Source organism: Diabrotica undecimpunctata, chromosome 7, assembly GCF_040954645.1.
Source record: "Diabrotica undecimpunctata isolate CICGRU chromosome 7, icDiaUnde3, whole genome shotgun sequence".
Classification (NCBI taxonomy): domain Eukaryota; kingdom Metazoa; phylum Arthropoda; class Insecta; order Coleoptera; family Chrysomelidae; genus Diabrotica; species Diabrotica undecimpunctata.
Window position 1 is genome coordinate 158,634,757 of NC_092809.1, and position 20,315 is coordinate 158,655,071.

At 32.9% G+C, this 20,315-nt stretch overlaps 1 protein-coding gene across 3 annotated transcripts in view; it reads right to left on the minus strand.

Moving 5' to 3' along the window:
* Rdl (Resistant to dieldrin) overlaps positions 1-20,315 on the minus strand; it is a 330,014-nt gene that overhangs the window by 37,047 nt on the left and 272,652 nt on the right. For all 3 annotated transcript variants that reach the window (XM_072538615.1, XM_072538616.1, XM_072538614.1), the window contains exon 6: positions 1,162-1,299. In XM_072538615.1, the coding sequence (XP_072394716.1) occupies positions 1,162-1,299 (138 nt within the window). The remainder of the gene's footprint in view (positions 1-1,161; positions 1,300-20,315) is intronic.

Genomic DNA, 20,315 nt, shown 5'->3' on the forward strand with positions numbered 1-20,315 from the left:
ATTTATGGGTTTATCATAACTATGGACATATTTTTAGTTTTTTTAATTGTTCTTCGTTATTGTTAGTAGTTACTGTTTTTTGTTGTGCAGTGACTCAGTTTATCATTTCAATTAAAATGTTTGAAATTTATAATATTTGTTTAAATTAATTACCTTATAATTTGATACTTCATTATGGTTGTTCTATTTTTGGTAAGATTTGATCGTTCACTAAAAATTTAATAAAAGTGCGACAACATTGTCGCATATGTCGTTTTTCCACTGGCTATTTATGTAGTTTGAAAATCACTTATTGCATTTTAAAAAAAATATATACAGGGTGTAATATTTAATACGAATCCCTAAATTAATTTTTCCAAAGCCAGTCCTGGAATTTTTTAGTTTAGCTAATACCAGTCGAATGCTTGATAGTAGTGTACTGTATCATGCAAAAATTAAAAAAATCAAATGAGCCGTATAAACACTACAGTAAAATGAAATAAATGGTCAATTACACAAATCACCCTGTTAATTAATAAAGAAGAGGAGTTGACATTTTTTAGTGGCCACATGATATTCTCCCTGACGGACTCTACATATGGTAGAAGTATGTAAAGTTCCTCATGACTCACTCTGTATAATATAAAATGAAATAGTGTTGATCACAGCTGTTAAAGTTAGAAGACAAACTTTGAGATTCTTTGGGAAAAACAGCTGAAAGAATAGGCTAAGTGTACTCTTTATTCCTTTATTTTTCCAATATTCCGTCGATAGTCATCGACATTATCGGGGATAAGAATTTGAGATTAGCGCCGTAATGAAAGCTGATCAATGTTATAAAAAATTGTATAAGTTTTCTTACAAAATTACAAAAAACATGTAGTGTAAATTCACAAAACTGGTATAACAACAAATAAAAAGTATCTTAATTCAGAACCTGAACCTTATGACATGTAATGTGGTTAATTTGTAGGTTTGAAAATACTAGAAGAGTGACATAAATTTACCAAAAACAAATTTAATTACATTTGGTTCTTGCTAATATATTTTTTGTATTCTTTTATTGCATTGTAATCTGATGATACAACAATGGATGAAAAGTAACTAATATATATATTTATTCAAAAATAATTCTTTTAGTCTATCTACATTACAGGGTTACCAGGTCCCAAAATCAGGTACCTGTCGTAAGGCTGATCTCCATGGCCCTTTGCCTGTGTCCAAGAACCTTAAACTGGGGCAGCGAAACTTCGTTGGAGACCCCCACCGAATTGGGACCTTCGTTCCACTTATACCGGATGTCTCGCATGGTGTAACCGACTGCAATCACAAGCCAGTGTGCCAAACTCGAGAATAGTATAATAACCAAAGGATTTTGTGTGTACTTTTTGTTATTTATTAGATAATGTGACGTACAATACTCTATTTTTTTTAATAAATTTAAACATCATTTATATTTCATAAGACCAGAAGTTTTTAGAAGAAGCTAAATAAATTTATAAAATTTATAAATTAGTCCAAAACAACTGCTTTTTTGCAAATATCTATGTAAATAATTTATCAATTTGAATTTAAAAAACGGGAAAATAAAGATATTCTTGATTTAAAAAAATGGTATAAATATTGTTTATGTAAAATATAAGAGAAAATCTTATAGACAGAATTATAGACAAAATTATTTAATTTAATTATTGTTTAAAAAAAAAACGCAAGGTAAAAATACGAGTACTTTTTCATCTATTCGTCATCTAGTTACCCCCACCTATATATTAAAAGCTTCAGAAATCTGCCAAAAATTTTTCGATCTTTTTTTTTAACCAGACTGGGCTAAACATAAATCCGCAATGAATATAAAGTGATCTTAAATATAAAAATTGGACAAGTTGAAGTATCTGGACAATACCGTCGGATTTCAATAGGAATTTCGTTCCTATTGAGTCACAAGAAATTGAGAAATTTAGAGTTAAAAAAAGGCGCGTTTTTCTGAAAATTGAATTTTTCGAACTTTCCGCACCTGTCTCAAGGTAAAATTTTTCATTTTCATGACCTGCCGTTATGCGTTTTTGTTGCTTATTGTAGTCAAGTTGCTTATTGTGATAATTTTTCGACTGTTCTAACAACCATTCAAATTTTGTGTCATGTGGAACAATTTCACCCAATCACGTCAACACTAGACTGATAATTGCATTCAGTGCAATTTTCAATCCCTATGACAACACTATCGAGTTTGACAACTTCATCCAAATAAATTTCAAAATGTCACGTTTCGGCAATAAGAATGTTTATAGTATAAATCCCCTAATCAAATAAAAAATTCCCAGAAATACAACCTACAGTCACAAATATATTTGGGGAATATTTATGGAATTTTGCTGCGGACGAGAATATGAGTTGAATGAACATAGAAGCTTAGAAGAATTGGCGTTGATACTAAAAGATTGGGCCGTCAATATGAGAAAGAAAAACGGGGACGAATTCAAAGAGGCAACGGTGAAGACAATGTGGAACGTTTCGTGCAAACTATTGCAAGAAAAGTACTAAAATGACTATAATATTATGATTGACCCGTTTAACAATATAGTGTTTAAACCAGCCCGAGATGTCCGCGATGCAATCAGGAAGAAACTACAAGCAGATCCATGTAAACGTAAGGCCAGTTCAGTTTCATTAAATTGGTCTGAAATTAACAAAATAATATTGCTTTGGGATGAAGATACCCCTGAAGGTCTTATGCGTAAATTTTACCATATTGCTGCTGTAGAATTAGCGTGGCGAGGAGGACAGGCAGTTGCTTGTCTGGTGGATTTTTTTTCAAATCGAGAAAAATAACGATGACACTCCAACAAATCGCATTGAATACAATCCGGTATTCAGTAAAACGTGCCAAGGTGGTTCTAAAAGCTGTGCAAGTAGTAAATGGTTGGTTATCAATAGTGAGAGACAAAGATGCCCTGTACGTCTTTTTCATAAACTGATATCAAAACGAGGCGACAATATTACCTCACCACGACTGTTCTTAAAACCAAATCGACACTGGAAAAATGAAAATGACAAATGGTACGATAATGTACCTATTGGAAGAAATACAATGAATGGATGGACTAAATCTTCTGCTAAAGCAATTGGCTTGAATGTAAAGGAGAAAAAGATAACAAATGACTCGAATAGATCAACTGCTGTTAGCGAATTAGCAAAAAGTGGTGTAGAAGAACAACAATTGCTAAAAATTACTGGTCATGGCAATCAGAATTCTATAAAACCATACTTGAATCTCGATCAAGAACACCACAACAAGATTATAAATATTATGCGTGGTAATAGATCGTCTATAGTAGAGAACAGCAACGAATCTAAATTTTAATAATTGTACTTTCACTAACTGTACTTTTAATAAATAAATGTTTTGTTATGTTGAGTTATGATTTTTTTTTTCGAAAAATTATCCGCCGAATATCCCTCGGACATTGATGAATGCCTCATAATTTCATGACAAATTTCTCAAGCTCGTTGCTTGGTAACAGCACTCAGCCTTCGGCTTCGTGCTGTTACCAAAGAACGAGCTTTCGATTGTCATGAAATTATCTCGTCTGTTATCAATGTCCTACTGATATTACTACTGAAAATTAACACACGTTCAAGTGACATGAAGGAGAAAATCACGGACATTTACTCAAAAAATTACATGTTTAGGTTATGAGAAACACCCATAGGGCACCGATAGCACTTACGACAAACTTTTTATTAACAGAATCAATACTTTATCGATTCGTAAAATGACAGACGGAGAAAGTTAAATAAAATCCAAAAGAAAATTCAATTTTCACGAAAAGATCCCTAGCAGACCACACATGTTTCACATGTTTTACGCCCTTTAATTTTACTTTCGTCGGAAATCTAACGGTCTATTAGTGCGCTTCTAAAGTACGCCCCATCTATTTTATGAACCCTTAAGCTTAAACTTAGAACTTTTTATAGAATAAACTGAGGCACCTGTGTATTATTTTTACGACTATCCGGAAGTATCCGGAAAAAAGAAAGCAGAATTATAATTTTACGCTATTTATTTTTATCACTTTTACTCATTTACTTATACAACCTCCATTTAAATCTAAACACTTAACTTAACGTCCAGGCACACCCGAAACTAGGTCAAGGCCATAATTTATGATAATGGTGTTCCAGGCCTGTAAAACTGACCGAATCAAACCTTCTTTATCTCGTGGCGCTACTCGTTCCACTTCAGTTTTCATCAGTCCCCATATGTTTTCAATGAGGCTAAGATCTGGAGATGTTGCTGGCCACGGAATTGTTGTCAATTCGTGTTCTTGCATCCAAGCTTGAGTATAAGCAGAAGTATGGCATCTTGCATTATTTTGCTGAAAACGCCACCCTCTGGATATAAAACATGAGCCGTTTCAAGAAGAAAACCATTAAAGATGTCACAATATTTCGCACTATCAACAGTACCATTACCTATACAGAGAGGTGTAGCACCAAGCTGAGATATTGCTCCCCAAACCATTATTTTAGTAAGAAGTTTGGAAATTTGGACAGTAAATTTTCGCTTAATAGGACTTTTAGATGATTTGCACAAAGCTGGAAACAACTTGTATCAGATATAAAGACATTATTAAAATTATCTTCTCGAAAAAGTTGACAAAAATCTATTCTTCGTTGCCTTTGCGGAGGTGTCATTGTAGGGATTTTTTTGGATTCCTTGATATGTAGCCTTGCTTTTTCAGTGACATGCTGACAGTTTCTGGGCACACTTTTATTCTTCGTTGATTTTCAAATTGAATTGGAAATTGTATCAAAAATATCACACAAGAACATAAGAAATGTGGAAAAGAGAATCGAATACAAAAGAATGAAAGCGATGGTTAGAAGAAAAATATGCAAAAAGAAAAATGAATCCTGGGAAAAAAAGTGCACCATGCTAAATACATACATTGGTGAAAGACAAAGTTCGGAAAGCTGGAAACTGTTAAAAAATTTGAGAAACAACATAAAAAGAGATTATCCAGTCCATATCACCGCAAACTTGGGAAGAATACTTTAAATATTTACTAACAGAGACAAGAGAGCCCTTCAAATAGATAGAGAACTATGGTCTACAAGACGTCAGGCTAATAGGATCACCAATCAGAATAAATGAGAGAGAAGTCGCAACCGTGTGGAGACATCTAAAGAATGGCAAAGCACCTGGCCCAGGAAATGTAGATCCGGAACTCATTAAACATGGACCCAAAATACTAATTCAACGGCTACAACAAGTTTTCCACTAATGCATAAATAAACATGAAACACCTGAGGAATACAAAGAATCGCATATGAGCACCATCCATAAAAAGGAAGATAAATCGAAACCTGAAAACTATAGAGTAATTGCAGTTACTAGTAGTATTAGCAGAATATATGAAAAATAATAAAAAATCGAATAGAAGAAGAATACCAAGATATGGAAGCCAAAGAATAGGTTGGTTTTCGTGCAGCTTGATCTACAATAGACCATGTCTTCTCTATTACTCAGATAATTGAAAAGAATGTTGCTCGTGGCCAAGAAGTCCACCTGACGTTCGTAGACCTTAGGAAAGCATATGATAGTGTCCCACTTGATAAATTATGGGAGGCACTGTGGAAAACAAATATAAATATAGAATTAATTAAAGCAGAAAAAACGTTGTTCTACCAACAAACAACAAGAATTAAATCAGGAAATCTGCTTCACCGGGATTCAAAGTGACTAAAGGACTAAGACAAGGATGCTGTATATCCCCAACGTTATTCAAAATATACCTCCAAACAGCACTCAACAAATGGAAGAAAAAATGTACGAATATGGGCATACCACTAATGGACTTAACTTTGTACACTCTGTTGCGAATGACCAGGTCATCATCGCACATTACTCTGAAGACCTTAGTTACATGATGCAGAAACTATTAGAAGAGTTTACAGAGTGGGGTTTGGAAGTGAATATGGGAAAAACTGTGTACATGAGTATCGGAGGGGATCAACATAACCTTCTCGTAGAGGAAAATCAAGAGATCAAAGTATGTAACGACTACAAATACCTAGGAGTAAGGATCACTCAGGACGAAAAACTAGAGGCCATTAAGCAACGAAATACGCAGGCAAGGAAAGGCATAGCCTTACTGAACAGCGCACTGTGGGATAAAAACATCTCTAAGGAAAACAAAGGAAGAATATACAGCAACATAATAAAAGGTATCACAACATATGGATGCGAAGTGTGGCCCCTAAAAGACAGAACAGAGAAAAAGCTTAGAGGAACAGAAATGGACTTCTGGCGCCGCTCGGCGGGAATCTCCAGACGCGACAGAATAACAAACGAGAGAGTCCGAGAAATCATGGGGGTTACACATAATATTGTTGATGACACCAAAACGACTTAATTCAGATGGTACGGACACGTAAGAAGAATGTCGGATACTAGAATACCAAGACAAATTCTTGAATGGCAACCAAGAGGTAGGCGGAGACAAGGAAGGCCTAGAAGAAGTTGGAGAGAAGGAGTTGATGAAGAAATCAGGGAAAGAGAACTGGAGGACGATCTATGGAACGATAGAATGAGATGGAGATTGAAAATCGAAAGATGTCAAACAACATATATATGATTTCCAAATCTGTTCGCGAATTTTTTAAACCCTAGGCACGGATTTTGTCGTCCTAAAGCCACTAAAGCATTTAAATTGTTTCCGCGAATCTTACGCGGTCTACCCGAAACTGGTCTATGTCTCATATCTACTACTACTAAGGATTTTCACAGTTTTCACTGTCTTCCTTCACTCAACCGTTTTCTCCAATTTTCCCTGTCATTCCAGTCTCCATCTCGCAGGGTTCTTTTCTCCATAGCCTCGTCGATTTCATCTCTGAATGACCTTCGGGGTCTTCCTCTCTTTCTTCTTCCAATCGGGCTCCATTCTGTGATTTTGTTTATCCTGCGTCCTCTGTCCGCTCTTCTGACGTGGCCGTACCAGGATAGTCTCTTCTCCTCTATATAGTCGATTATGTCTGATTGCACTCCCATTCTCCGCTTAATCTCTGCGTTTTCAATTCTGTCTCTTTTTGTAAGTCTACAGCTTCTCCTCAGGAACTCTATTTCTACTGCTCTTATTCTACCTCTATTTCTCTTGTTTATTGTCCAGTTTTCGGACCCACATGTCAGGATACTTCTTGTCAGGGTATTATATATTCTCTTTTTTGTCTTTATCGTAATGTTCTTATCCCACAACACTGAGTTTAGTTGTCTTATACAGTTTCTTGTTTGTCTCAGTCTGTTGTTTATATCTTCTTCTGTTGTTCCCTGGTTCGATATTATGGTTTCTAAATACTTGAATTTATCTGTTCCATTTACTTGTCTTCCCTCGTCTATCTCTAGGTTTCTCATATCCTTCTTTTCTGTTGTTAGGTATTCGGTTTTCTCTAAGTTTATTTCCATTCCGTTGTTTTTATATTCTTCTTCTAGTTTTCTGAGCATAAAGCTGAGATCTTCTTCATCTTGTGCGATGACTACTTGATCGTCGGCAAAACTTAAGGTGTATAGGTATTCGTCTCTTACTGATATGCCCATTCCTTTGCACTTTCTCCTCCATGGTTTGAGTGTCTTTTCCAAGAATATTTTAAACAGAGTAGGGGACGTAGCACTTGGGGCCTTGTAGAAGTCCTTTTGTCGTCTTAAATGGATTGTAGGCTTTATTTCCACATTTAATAGCTACTTTGTTTTCTTTGTATAGTGCTTTAACTGCTTTTATTAGTGTTTGTCGGATTCCGAGATCATTCATTGCTTCCATTCTATGCCATTTTTTTATCCTCTTTATTGTCTATTAAGAGGTAAATTTATTTACCTAATTTACTATTAACAATATTATAATGTGTGATATACCATTTGAAATATCTCCTTGTTTTAAAAATAAAGCGAAAATCAACATAAACAATTTTAAATATTTTTTTTAACTATAATAAAGTTTTTAAAGTTTATTTAAAAATCTTGAGTATACCTTATTACTGAAAATTTAAAAATTAATCACATTCGATTTTATAAAATTTTGGAAATTTATTTATTACAGAACCATAAAATTCTGAACAATGATAAAGTGTAATAAAAACAATTCCGTTTATTATCTAGCTATGAAATCCAAACATTATACGTTTGTATTACACACCAATTTTCCTTGACCATTAAATTTCACAACCTTATAAAACTAATTTCTTATTGTACGTCACATTATTATATGAGAAATCCTTTGTGTAAAGTTTACTATCCTTGTGCCAAACGCGTTGGATACAAGCAGGGAAAACAACACACAGCAGCCGATTGTTTTTTGTTTTTAGCAAAATGAGAGGTAGCGTAAACAAATAAGGGATAAGCGAGATGTAGGGGAGAATACAGCACTATACCCATTGTTGTCTGTTTTGATGAGACGTTGAACTCATATAATCTTTATAAATACGTAATATGGCGTCTTAAAACAATATACAAGAATACATAATACAAGTTAATTTAAAGAAGCTTAAATTAAATAGTTACTAAATATAAGTATCTCTATGTATATATATTTAGTATGAGTGTATAGCCCCCCTCTGTTAAAGCAACTTAACATAGTAAAATAACAATATTTTACATCTTTCAATAGTTCTTTCTTTTCTTTATAGATGAAATATGTGTTAAGCAGTGCTTTGTTAGACTGAGAGTATCCTGTGGTATTGGATACCTTCTGGTTATAATTTTTAATGATTTATCTATGGGAACATTCGTAAAAAGCGAGACCACAACAAAGCTGACTAATAAATTTCTTTTAAATATACGAATCTCTGCCCCAAAAATGCCACTTGATCACTTGCGATCACTCTCCTGCCGTCAAGTCAGTACAAGCCCAGATAGTAGTTCGGCAATGAATTACAACATTTTTTTAAACCCTCCAGATAGACGGCGAAATTGATATCATCCACCCAAGAGACACCAGAAGCGACGAGATATTTAAACTCCTAAAAAAATCAAGGTAAAGCAGACCCAAGGAAAAACTGCAGGATAAGACAGATGAGGATATCACCCCAAAAATGACGTCAACTAAGAGACAAAGAGTACGCCAGAGCAGTGAGAATAAACAGTCCGAACTGGCGAACTTAAAAAAGCTGCTTCAAGAAAAGATCGAGGAAATTACAAAACCAAGACAAAAAGTCTCAGAACTACAAGAGACAGCGCTAAAATCACAGGAGAAAATAATAGGACACATGAACAACAAATTTGATAAATTAAAGGCTCTGACAAAGATCAAGAATGTGGAAAACTAAACAAAGCCAAAGCTGAACCCAAAGCGAAAAAACCCAAAAAAGCGACAGAAAAATGCACTCCCATCGAGAAGACCAAGGAGGAGATGACTAAGAAATCAAAACTCAAGGAAGATTTCCCGACCTTACCAAGCAGAATACCCGAATTACATAAAGAGAATACCGGTAAGAACCCTAGTATTTCTAAAAAATATAGTAAACGCGATGCTAAGATACAGGCACTTCCCAAATCGATGTAAGAAGGCCCATGCCATAATGATATCAAAACCAGGAAAGGACAGCACGTTTTCACAAAACTACAGGCCGATAAGCTTACTGCCAGCAATCAGCAAAATAGTAAAAAGAGTCATACTCAACAGACTCCAAGTTGAAACAAACAGGCTAGGAATAATAACTAAAGCACAATTTGGATTTAGATCAGAGTACTTTAGCGAGCTACAAGTATTCAGACTAACAGTATATAGCAGCTAGATTCATCGATAAACTAAAGGGCTAATCTACAAAATGGGAGGATAGGGATACAGTGGGTTAATGGCGAGACTAATGTCATCGTATTTGAGCAACCGGAGATTCAGAGTTCGAATAGGACAAGTCCTGTCCGACCTTGGAACCCCGGAGGCTGGAGTTCCACAGGAAACCGTCCTGTCTCCACTACTGTATACAATATTCATCGCCGATATTCTAAGAACACCTGGAACCTTACTCATCTTTTATGGCGATGACACACCGATAGCGGCCAAACATAGAAAAATTGCAGTAAATAATTGCAATAAAGTAAGTATTTTACTATCAACTCGTTTTAACCTTTTTCTTATTGCTTAAAACGTTCTAAACGTTTGGCATTTCTTTCCTCAGGTAGCTAAGCTTCCTCCGTGGATGTGTTAGTTGCTGCTCTGGAAATCTCAGAGTTTTCTAACATTATTGCCACAAATTGGTCGCATTGCTCCTGTAGTGATCCTTTCCCAAGTTAATATGCTCCCTTTTAACTTGACTGCGTCTTACTGAAGACGACCAATAGTCAGAAATACGTATATACGGTTGCCTGTCATCTTATACAAATATTTTATTCTATTTTTCTGACTGCAACCTCAAAATAAAACTGTATTTTACATAACGTGTCAGTCAATAATACCTAACTACTTCATATATATATATATATATATATATATATATATATATATATATATATATATAGAGAGACAGAGAGAGAGAGAGAGAGAGAGGGAGATATAGAGAGAGAGGAAGAGTACAGTAAGAGAGTACGACTGTCAATTTTAACACTATGAGGACCTATAATAGCAATTTACATCACAGGTCACTCCTTAATTTTACATAATTAATAATAATGTCTTTCCCTCGTACTAATTGTTAATATTACCTTCAATTTAATATTAACATTAATATTCAAGCAAACCACTCAGCGCTGACATCTGTCTGTCTACTAATTTCCTATGTTTAAGTAGATATATATATATATATATATATATATATATATATATATATATATATATATATATATATATATATATATATATATATATATATATATATCTGCACTTATGTTACTCAAAGTTAAAATCAAACTTTCGTTTCATTTGTACATGTGAAATGTACATGTTTTTCTTTAAATTGCCATTTAAACTTTACTTACTTTTTCTTCAGAATTCTGCTACCTTAGTTTTATCTTTTATTTTTTTACTTGTATTCTTTACCTGTAAAAAGTTTTTTTTCAATTTTTTTTTCAGTTTTTTGAATTTTCAAAAGATTTTAAATAATTTTTTAAAGCCGCGTTGAAAAAGTTTGAAGGTATTGTGTGTCCTATTTATTCTCCCGATTTATCAGCATATCTTATATTCTTTGGTATATTTTAATTAGTATCGGAGCATTTAAATTTAGAACTCCACATGTTGGAATGTTATTGGCATTTTACCGTCACGCTTGTCAGTTAAATTTGGCAAGTTTCAAATTTTTTATATATTGGATCAGAATAATAGCGAATTACCAAAAAACTTTTATCTATTTCATACTCTTGTATTTTTTTATATTTACTATAACCCAAATATTATTTTTTTAAAATTACTTAAATTTAAGTCTCATATAAAATAATATTTAACTTAAATATGCTAAAAGAAAACATTTCCAAAACTTCGTATCTATCATTTTACGCTTTACTTCTATACTATTGGAGCTGGTACTCTATTATAAATTTTACACCCCAAAATTGGTTTCTTCTTTTTACATAAAATAAATAATTGATTTTGATTGTGAGTTCTTGTCACAAATTTTTGTAACAGTTAAAAACGATAACGTTAAGAAAACTAAAAGGTACGAATAAATACATTCAATAACCGTTTAAAACGAGTCGCTTGTGACTGAAATTAAAATTAATTCTATGGCTGCAATAGAGTATGTTCCAATAAAAGTCTACAATACCTAAAAGACAATAAATCATAATATGTTTGGACTAAACTTAAGTTAAATAGCAGTTTTTCAAGCGTCGTAGATCCATTGAAAACATTGAAATCCATAGAAAACATTGTTGTGATAATTTACATCAAATTTAACTAAAATGGGTTCCGAAATTTAGTCTAGTCTAGTCAATTTTATTTAAGAAAAGGAATTTTGTACACCCTATATAATAAACTTAAATTTTATTTTAAAAAATATAAAATTTTTGTTTGTTTCTTTAAATCGCAAATCACTGTTTCAAATTTAATGCCTTAATGTTTTTTGAATAAAAAAAAAAGAAAGTTGAAAATGTTGTAGACAGAAGTGGTTGTAACAGACTGATGTTGTAACAGAAGAAATAATTAACGAGTTCAAAGTCATCACCAAAACTTTAACTTTACTGTTTAAGAGTTAAATGTCACCTTAGTGAAATGCAAATATTTTACATTAAGAACAATTTTTTTTTATTGTTGATTAATGTTATTATAAATCCTGCTTTAATTTTCGTACTAATATAAATCACAACGTATTTAAATTAATTTTAATGAAGTTTTGCTTCAATATCTTACATTTAATGATCTTTTTGGATATACAAAATGAAAATAAAAAATTACTGCTCATAAAAAAATAGTTATTAATCATAACATAAATTATATACAAAAATATGCTACAATATGCTTTTTTCGTTTGATTTGAAGTATCTTAAGAATATAATATTAATACGCTAATCTTACAGAATCCTGCTGTAAAGATTAAATTAATTAATTGTCTCAAATGACAATATTAAAGAACAGGCACAGAAAATATAATCATTTATTAACTACTTCCTAACTTTAAAATTGGTAAAGCTTGCGTAAAGGAGGGACTCTGAACTAAGTAGGGGTTCTTCAGTACTCTGCACAAGACAGACTGGGCGGGGGAGTCATCAACCCTGACACGGCTCCACTCAATGGCTTATAGGGAAGTTCCTGTAGATATGCAGGACAGGTACGAATGAGGCTTAACCAAATAAGTACCCGTGGATCAACTGAGGACATTACACAGGTCAGCAGCTGTATCATTAGTGGCCCGTGGTTGAGGAATAAAATTCCTGACAGATGCGGTGCCACAAAGCCGCAGGCAGTAATTAAGTTGATTTAACCGGCTGTGATACTGCAAAAAGTCAACAAACCGTCTGGCAGGCGTGGTGTTTTAATGCCAATATACCCCTAAAACCGCTATGTCAGATTTTAAAACAAATACCGATTTACTCTAAAATCCAAAAACCCCATAACCATAACTGAAATCAATAAAACAATAAAATTAAATGGGATATCATAGGTATCAGCAAAGTTAGAGAGAGAGGTGAAACTTTAAAAACACTGAAACAAGGGCATATATATATTCTATCAGATTGGCTCTGAAACTATATCAGTTGGAGGTATCGGTTTCTTTGTCTATAAAAACTACGAGAACAAGATAATAAAAATCCAAAGTATATCATCTAGGGTGGTATATCATTCAAAAGTTGAACAGTAGATAACAATTTAAAATTATCCAAGTATACGCTCCCACAACAGGCCATACAGACAAAGAAATCGAAATGTTTTATGACGATATATCTACTGCGCTTCCTGACTCTCTTATTCAATTTACAATTTTATGCGGCGATTTCAACGCAAAAATAGGTTGTAAAAGAAACAGAGCTAGAAACATCTTTGGGAAAATTCGGTTCCCCAGGAAGAAATAACCGAGCAGAAACGCTACTAAGATTCCTACTCTAGAATAATTTATTCAACATTAACAGCTTCTTTCACAATAAGGTGCACAGAAGATAAACCCATGAACGTCCAAACGGTAGAACAAGGAACGAAATAGACATATTTATAAATCATAAGTGACAAAAAAAACTTAAAGATGTAACAGTACTCAACAAGTTTACCACAAGCAGTGACCACAGAATGATACGAGCGAAAGTCCAAATCAACATAAAAAGAAAAAAGAACATAATTATTAAAAATAAATCTCATGGTATCTGGACACCCTCATTAGATATCAACCAATATCAGGCACATATCAATAATAAGCTAATACTGCATGAAACCTCCGAGAATGATCTTAATGACTTTAATATTAATTGCATCATAAATACCTTGCACGAAAGTCACCGAGTGCACTGTCCTAAAAGAAAATCAGATAGTAAAGTAAGTTCATATACTGAAACGCTGCTGGAAAAGAAGAAGATAAATGAAAAGCGTTTGGAATGCAAACAGCCACACTTTAAGAGAAATAAATAAATCTGTTACGAAGGTAATCAGGAGAGATTTAGGGAAATTTAAAACCGATAATAATAAACGTACTATAGGAAAATAACAGCCTACATAGATAAGTAGCTTTCTATGTTTCTATGTAGAGTAAAAGTTCTACATAGAAAGCTAACGAATGAGAAATGAAAAATTCATAAATTAAGAAACAGGCAAAATAAAATAATACCACGTAGAGAAGAGTTAATACAGGTCGTCGAAGAGTTTTACCAAAAATTATATGAAAGTAGACAAGAAGATCAAACAGGAATACAAAAATTTCATAAAAGATTATAAATCAAGATTCCGAATTAATGCCAGAGATGAAAGTAGATGAGATTCGACAAGCGTTAAGAAAAATGAAAAATAATAAAGCCCCAGGAGATGATGGAATTGTAATAGAAGCTATCGTAAATGGAGAAGATATGCCATTGAATAAATTAAGGAAACTGTTTAATCTAGCAAAAAAAGGTGCCCAAAGAATGGAACAATGCTATAACCATCCTTTTGCATAATAACGGTCCTAGAAAATTATAGATCGATTAGCCTGTTGAACCACATATACAAGCTCTTTACTATATTAGTGACGTTAAGATTGGAGAAAAAATTATATTTGTACCAACCGAGAGAGCAGGCAGGATTCCGATCAAATTATGGTACCAATGATCACCTTCATATAGTAAACACACTCATTAAAAAATCTACAGAATACAACAAACCTCTTATCCTTACTTTCATAGATTTTCATAAAGCGTTCGACACGATCGAAATAGACAGTCTTATAGAAGCCATGAATAACAGCAGGATTGACCATAGGTATAGTGAACTTATTTAGAATATTTACAAAAATGCCACTATGACTGTTGATACACGATAAAACTCGACCAATAAAACTAAACGTGGAATAAGGCAAGGAAGTACATTGTCACCGAAATTATTCATAGCGGCATTAGAGTATGCCTTTAAGATGGTCAATTGGAACCACAGAGGAGTAACAATGGAAGGCTTCAATCATCTCCTTTTCTTAGAGGTCATTGTCCTTATCACAGATAATTTAAGAGCCACAGATATGTTAAATGAATTGGACTTGTATGTTCGAAGGTGGGCCGCAGAATGAACTTAACAAAATTCCGTATTATTAGGAGAGCCACATAACCTTCTTAAGCCAAAATACGAACCAACTATCATCTCAAAGTTCTCAAATAGAGCATTTTATGGATTGCAACAATGAAGAGACAGTAAAAACAACCGATGAACAACAACGGAATGGCAAACAGATTTAACTCAGAACACAAGACAAAGTCTTAAAAATTTAACTTAACAAAGATACCTTGTAAACCAAAAAAACAAGCAACAAAAGTAATGAAAGAGACAACAAACCCGCACCAATATTTATTACCAATATAGTAAATGATATTGAGTTTACAAACGTAATAAGCTCTGTTGCTAAAGATGGCTATTTTATACAATAATTCTTCTTTTTTCAAGTGTGTTCTACTCTATTTAGGTTGGCTATCATAATTGTTTGCAAACTCTTCTCTGTCTTCAGCTGTTCTTATTTGACGTTACTAAAATTTAGCCCTGCTCATTGTCGGATGTTTCTTAGCCACTATACTCTTTTTTTTCCTAGTCCTTTCTTTCCCTTGATCTTTTATTTCACTATTAGCATTGTTTAAACAATGCTTTTCGTTAAAAATATTGGTCCTTAATATTTCTCTGTATATGATTTAGGTAACAAGGCTACATATTTTTCACTATATTGAAAAGTTTTCGTTCCTTGCCTATTATATGCAGCACTTCTTCGTTTGAGGTATGTTATGTCCAGAAAATCTTAAGGATTTTCCGGTAGATCCACATTTAAAAGACCTCCAATTTATTAACGGTTGATGTTTTAAAGATCCACATCTTTTCACTACATAAAGACAAGTCCATAAGACAGAAAATTTTGATCAACGTAGTCGAATTTCGAGTTTAATTCGAGAAACACACAGCAATAATTGAATATACAAGTAATCTTTCTAAAGTTTCACTGTACGAAAAAAGCAACACTATTATATAATTAACAAAGAAAAAAATTGAATTCTATACTGATTAATCTAAGCAACAGGGTAGTTAGAGAATGGTCCTGAAAAATGTGCACTATTCCATTGATATACCATTGATAAACATTATACAAAAAATGCTTATATTAAAGAACATGGTCATAAAATTTAGAAAATTTGAAACACCAAACACAGAGAAAAAAAACATTATCAATATTCTAAATTTACTTCGAACCTAATATACAAAATAAGGATATTTATTACATCAATAAAATACAAATTTTAAATACAATTAAATAAAGAAAATTGGAATATCTCGAACATATTACACGTGGAGAGAAATACATCTTGCTCCAACTGATTATGCAGGGAAAGATCAAAGGAAAGAGAAGCGTAGAAAGCATCCGAATAACTATGATAATTGCGGAGATAGCACTTGAAGAAGAAGAGAAAGTATTGCAAAACATGATAGTCCAGTTTAAAGCTCCACACTTCAAACTTAACCTACCACAATGTATCAGATGCCAACTTTATGGTTTCACAAAATTCTTTTGTAACAGACTTCCTGGATGGGTCAAATGTGACAAGGTTCATCTTTTTAAGGGTTGCATAAAAAATAGGTAAACCCTAGCATTTTGCGCAATATGTAAAGAAAGTCATCCCTGTAAACTGCAAGGGGTGCAAAGTCTACAAGAAACTTCTAGAATTTCCAGATATAAGAGAAAAACTAAAAATATGACAAGCAAATTTACCATTCAAATGGGTAACTCAGATAATCCCAGCACTTCAACAATTCACAATACAAAACATCCAGATTCAAAGTACGCAGATTCAGCCAAATAACGATGTTGACATATACACAATTATAAATAAACAAGAAAACATTATTACTAGATTAGCAGATATGTAAGACGATTATAAATCAAGCTATCTAGCGGTACTCGAATCCATAACCATTTAAATGGCAACTGTACTTAAACTGGCAATATAGAATGCCAACGGTATAGCTTAACACAGCAAAGAGTTAAAAACTTTTGAATTGTAAATAAAATTAATATAATGCTCATTGCAGAAAAGCAGTTTACAGGAAGAAGTTATTGAATATTGCAAAATTATAAATTATATAACACAAATCATCCTGATGATACTGTACACGGAGGTATTGCCATAATTATCAAAAGCAGTATACAACACTACAAAATACAGTTAACTACAGTACTACACCTGTAGGCTACAAAGTAACTAAAGACTGGCTTGGGCCAATTACTGTCGTCCCAAGCACACAATAAAAACAAATCAATTTTCTGAATTTTTTAAATCACTTAGATCAAGATTCCTATATGATATAAACAGTCAACATAAATATTATTGTATAAGATCTACGTTCTAGGTAAAATTAATTTTTTACTTGTTAGTAATCAAACAAACAATCTTTCAACAACCTACAACAGAGTTACCGGATGTACTTATCAAACTAAAATACAAAGAAAACCGAATAAGTGCGGTGGAAAACCTTTTCCACCGCACGCAAACTGTCTTCAAATTAAAAAGCTTAGTGTTTGCAAACGAGAGAGCTTCTAATCAATATCTGTTGTTGAACTTCATTTTTAATAATTTTTTTTTAATATCTACATTACAATATTGATGCCGTTTTCTGTATTTATTTTTTGTTATTAAATACACTTGTTAAACAATTATCTTTACATAAACATCGTTTAAAATCATATAAAGTGAGACTGATATAGTTTTTTATACATTATTTATAGGTAAAATATTGAAGCAAATACTACGTTTATAGATATAATGTTGATTGAGCTAAAGTATTTTTACAACATTATTTTCATATTTTTCTATACTGACTTTTTGGTACCACGTAATTGAAATTTAAAAAAAATATATTAATACCAATAAATATACGTTTTATAAAAATCTGCATCACATGAAAATATTGATATTAAGCCGCTTTTACACGATGACAATTGGCGAGACAATTGGCCCAAAATTCAGTTGTTTCCGGGAGTAGACTGAGGACAATGAGCTGCGCCCATTGAGCCCCCCCCCACTACTTGAAATCTCAATTGTCGTTACAATTGGCGCTGTGTGAACGGTGTAGGCCAGTAGTGCTGTCTTGTTTTTTGCCAGTTCCCTCACCGGACACAACATATGACGAGCAGTCGGCCATGTTTTAGCTGTCTACTGCCATGGCAATAGTTGGCCCCGTATAAACATCTTCTCGTTCAACTAGACTGGCCTCCGACAATCCGCAACCACGTGATGACAATTGTTTAATAATAATTGTTTCGCCAATTGTCATCGTGTAAACGCGGCTTAAAATAGATAATCCGAAACATTGGTTACTATATTAAAATTTTAATAATAGGTTCCAAACCAGTGACTTCACGAATAAAGTAACTTTAAACAGTTTCCCGTTCTTGTCATAAAAAATATTATCTACACGTTATAATAAAAAAAAACAAAAACTAAAACATTTTTAAAAATAATATTTTTATATAAAAAATATTATCTTGAAAAATTTTAGAGCAGTTTTATCTTAAAAAATACTTTAGAATCTCAAAACACTTTTCTTATAACCTTGTAATCATTTACTGAGTCCAAGTGAATAGGTGACATCAAAATGGCTATTTACTTACTTTTCAAACCTGGAATTTAAAACACATTTATATCTTTTTTTATAAGTTACCTGTACTTAAGCTAATAATGGTTTGCCTCTGCCGGTGGCCCAGCACCCGGAACTGCGGCAGCTCCACCTCGTTGCTAATTCCAACACTCTTTAATCCCGAGTTCCATTTATACCGGATGTCCCTCATTGTATAACCGACTACCGCGGCCGCCAAAACAGATAAAGCAAGTCATTCGACGCAACTCGAATGAGTAGCCTAGTGTTCAACAGTCTTAGAAAAACCTATAGTATATACAAGATTATTGTATACTTTTGTTCTTGTAGAAAACTAGTTAACAAAAATGCCAGTTGCTGGTAACATAAAAGTATATGCTTATAAAAGAAAGCGAACAGCGTACACGTTAACATATGTATTAAGATTTACACATATCAGTTATGAAACGGATTCAGATCAAAATTTAAAACCACAGCTCTACCGTAGCTTAATAAAAATTATACGAAACTGAAAAACAGAAAGGATTAGACATTTTTTGCCTTTTTAATTATATTTTTTTTACCATCTCTCAAGATAAGTGAAAATAGTAAGTGAGTAAAAAACTAAGAGTGTTAAGATAAAAGAAATAATAACTGGAAAATAATTCGGAAAAACGAATATTCCAAAATAAAACAAACTAAAATTAAGATTATAATAATCTCAAAAACAAAATCAATTAGAAAAGGAAATCACTAACAAAATTAATAAAATCTGTTTTTTTTAAGTAAAAGGAGTAGAAAATAGAGAAAGTAAGAGTTAATAGAAGATAGTCGATAACATGAGTAGCATCTATTATCTTGAACAAGAGCGGTCTATATTATTGATGAATGATAATTTAACATAGTTTTCTTCTGGTTTGTTCTTCAAATAAAATCCAAAATATTACTGAAAACGTTAGAATAAAGACACTTCGTAGAATAGCTAGAAAGTCACTCCTAGACTAACAAGATAAAACATATAGGTGCATAAAATCAAGAAAAAAGAAGAAGAAAAGGAAGATCATTAACGAAACAAAATTGTATTGTAAGTTACCGATTTAAATTATATTTCACAAAACTGATACCGTTTGCCGACATTATCCATAAAACAATTATTAAAATAAATGTTTTGGTTATCCCAGTGATGGCTATATTTAACTGTAATGGATATATTATTACAAAGCATTCGACAGGATTTAATGGCAGTACTTATGACAGATAGCAACCTCCCAATCGGAGGTTGGATATCATCATCACTATCTTTACTCTATCTACTACTGATCTGAAGAATTTTATAGAACTGCATTTAAACCAGTCCCTTAAATTCTTTAACCATGACACTCTCCTTCTCCATATACTCCTTCATCCTCTTATCTTTCCCTGTACTATCAGCCTTAGCAGTTCATATCGCTGTCCCCTCATTACGTGTTCCAGATATTGTAACTTTCTTATTTTTATTGTGTTTATTATTTCGCATTCTTTGTCCATTTCTCGCAATACCTCCGTGTTAGTTTCTTCTGTGTCCATGCTATTCTAAGCATCCTCCTGTAACACCACATTTCAAAGGACTGTAACTTATTTATGTGTTCTTGCTTTAAT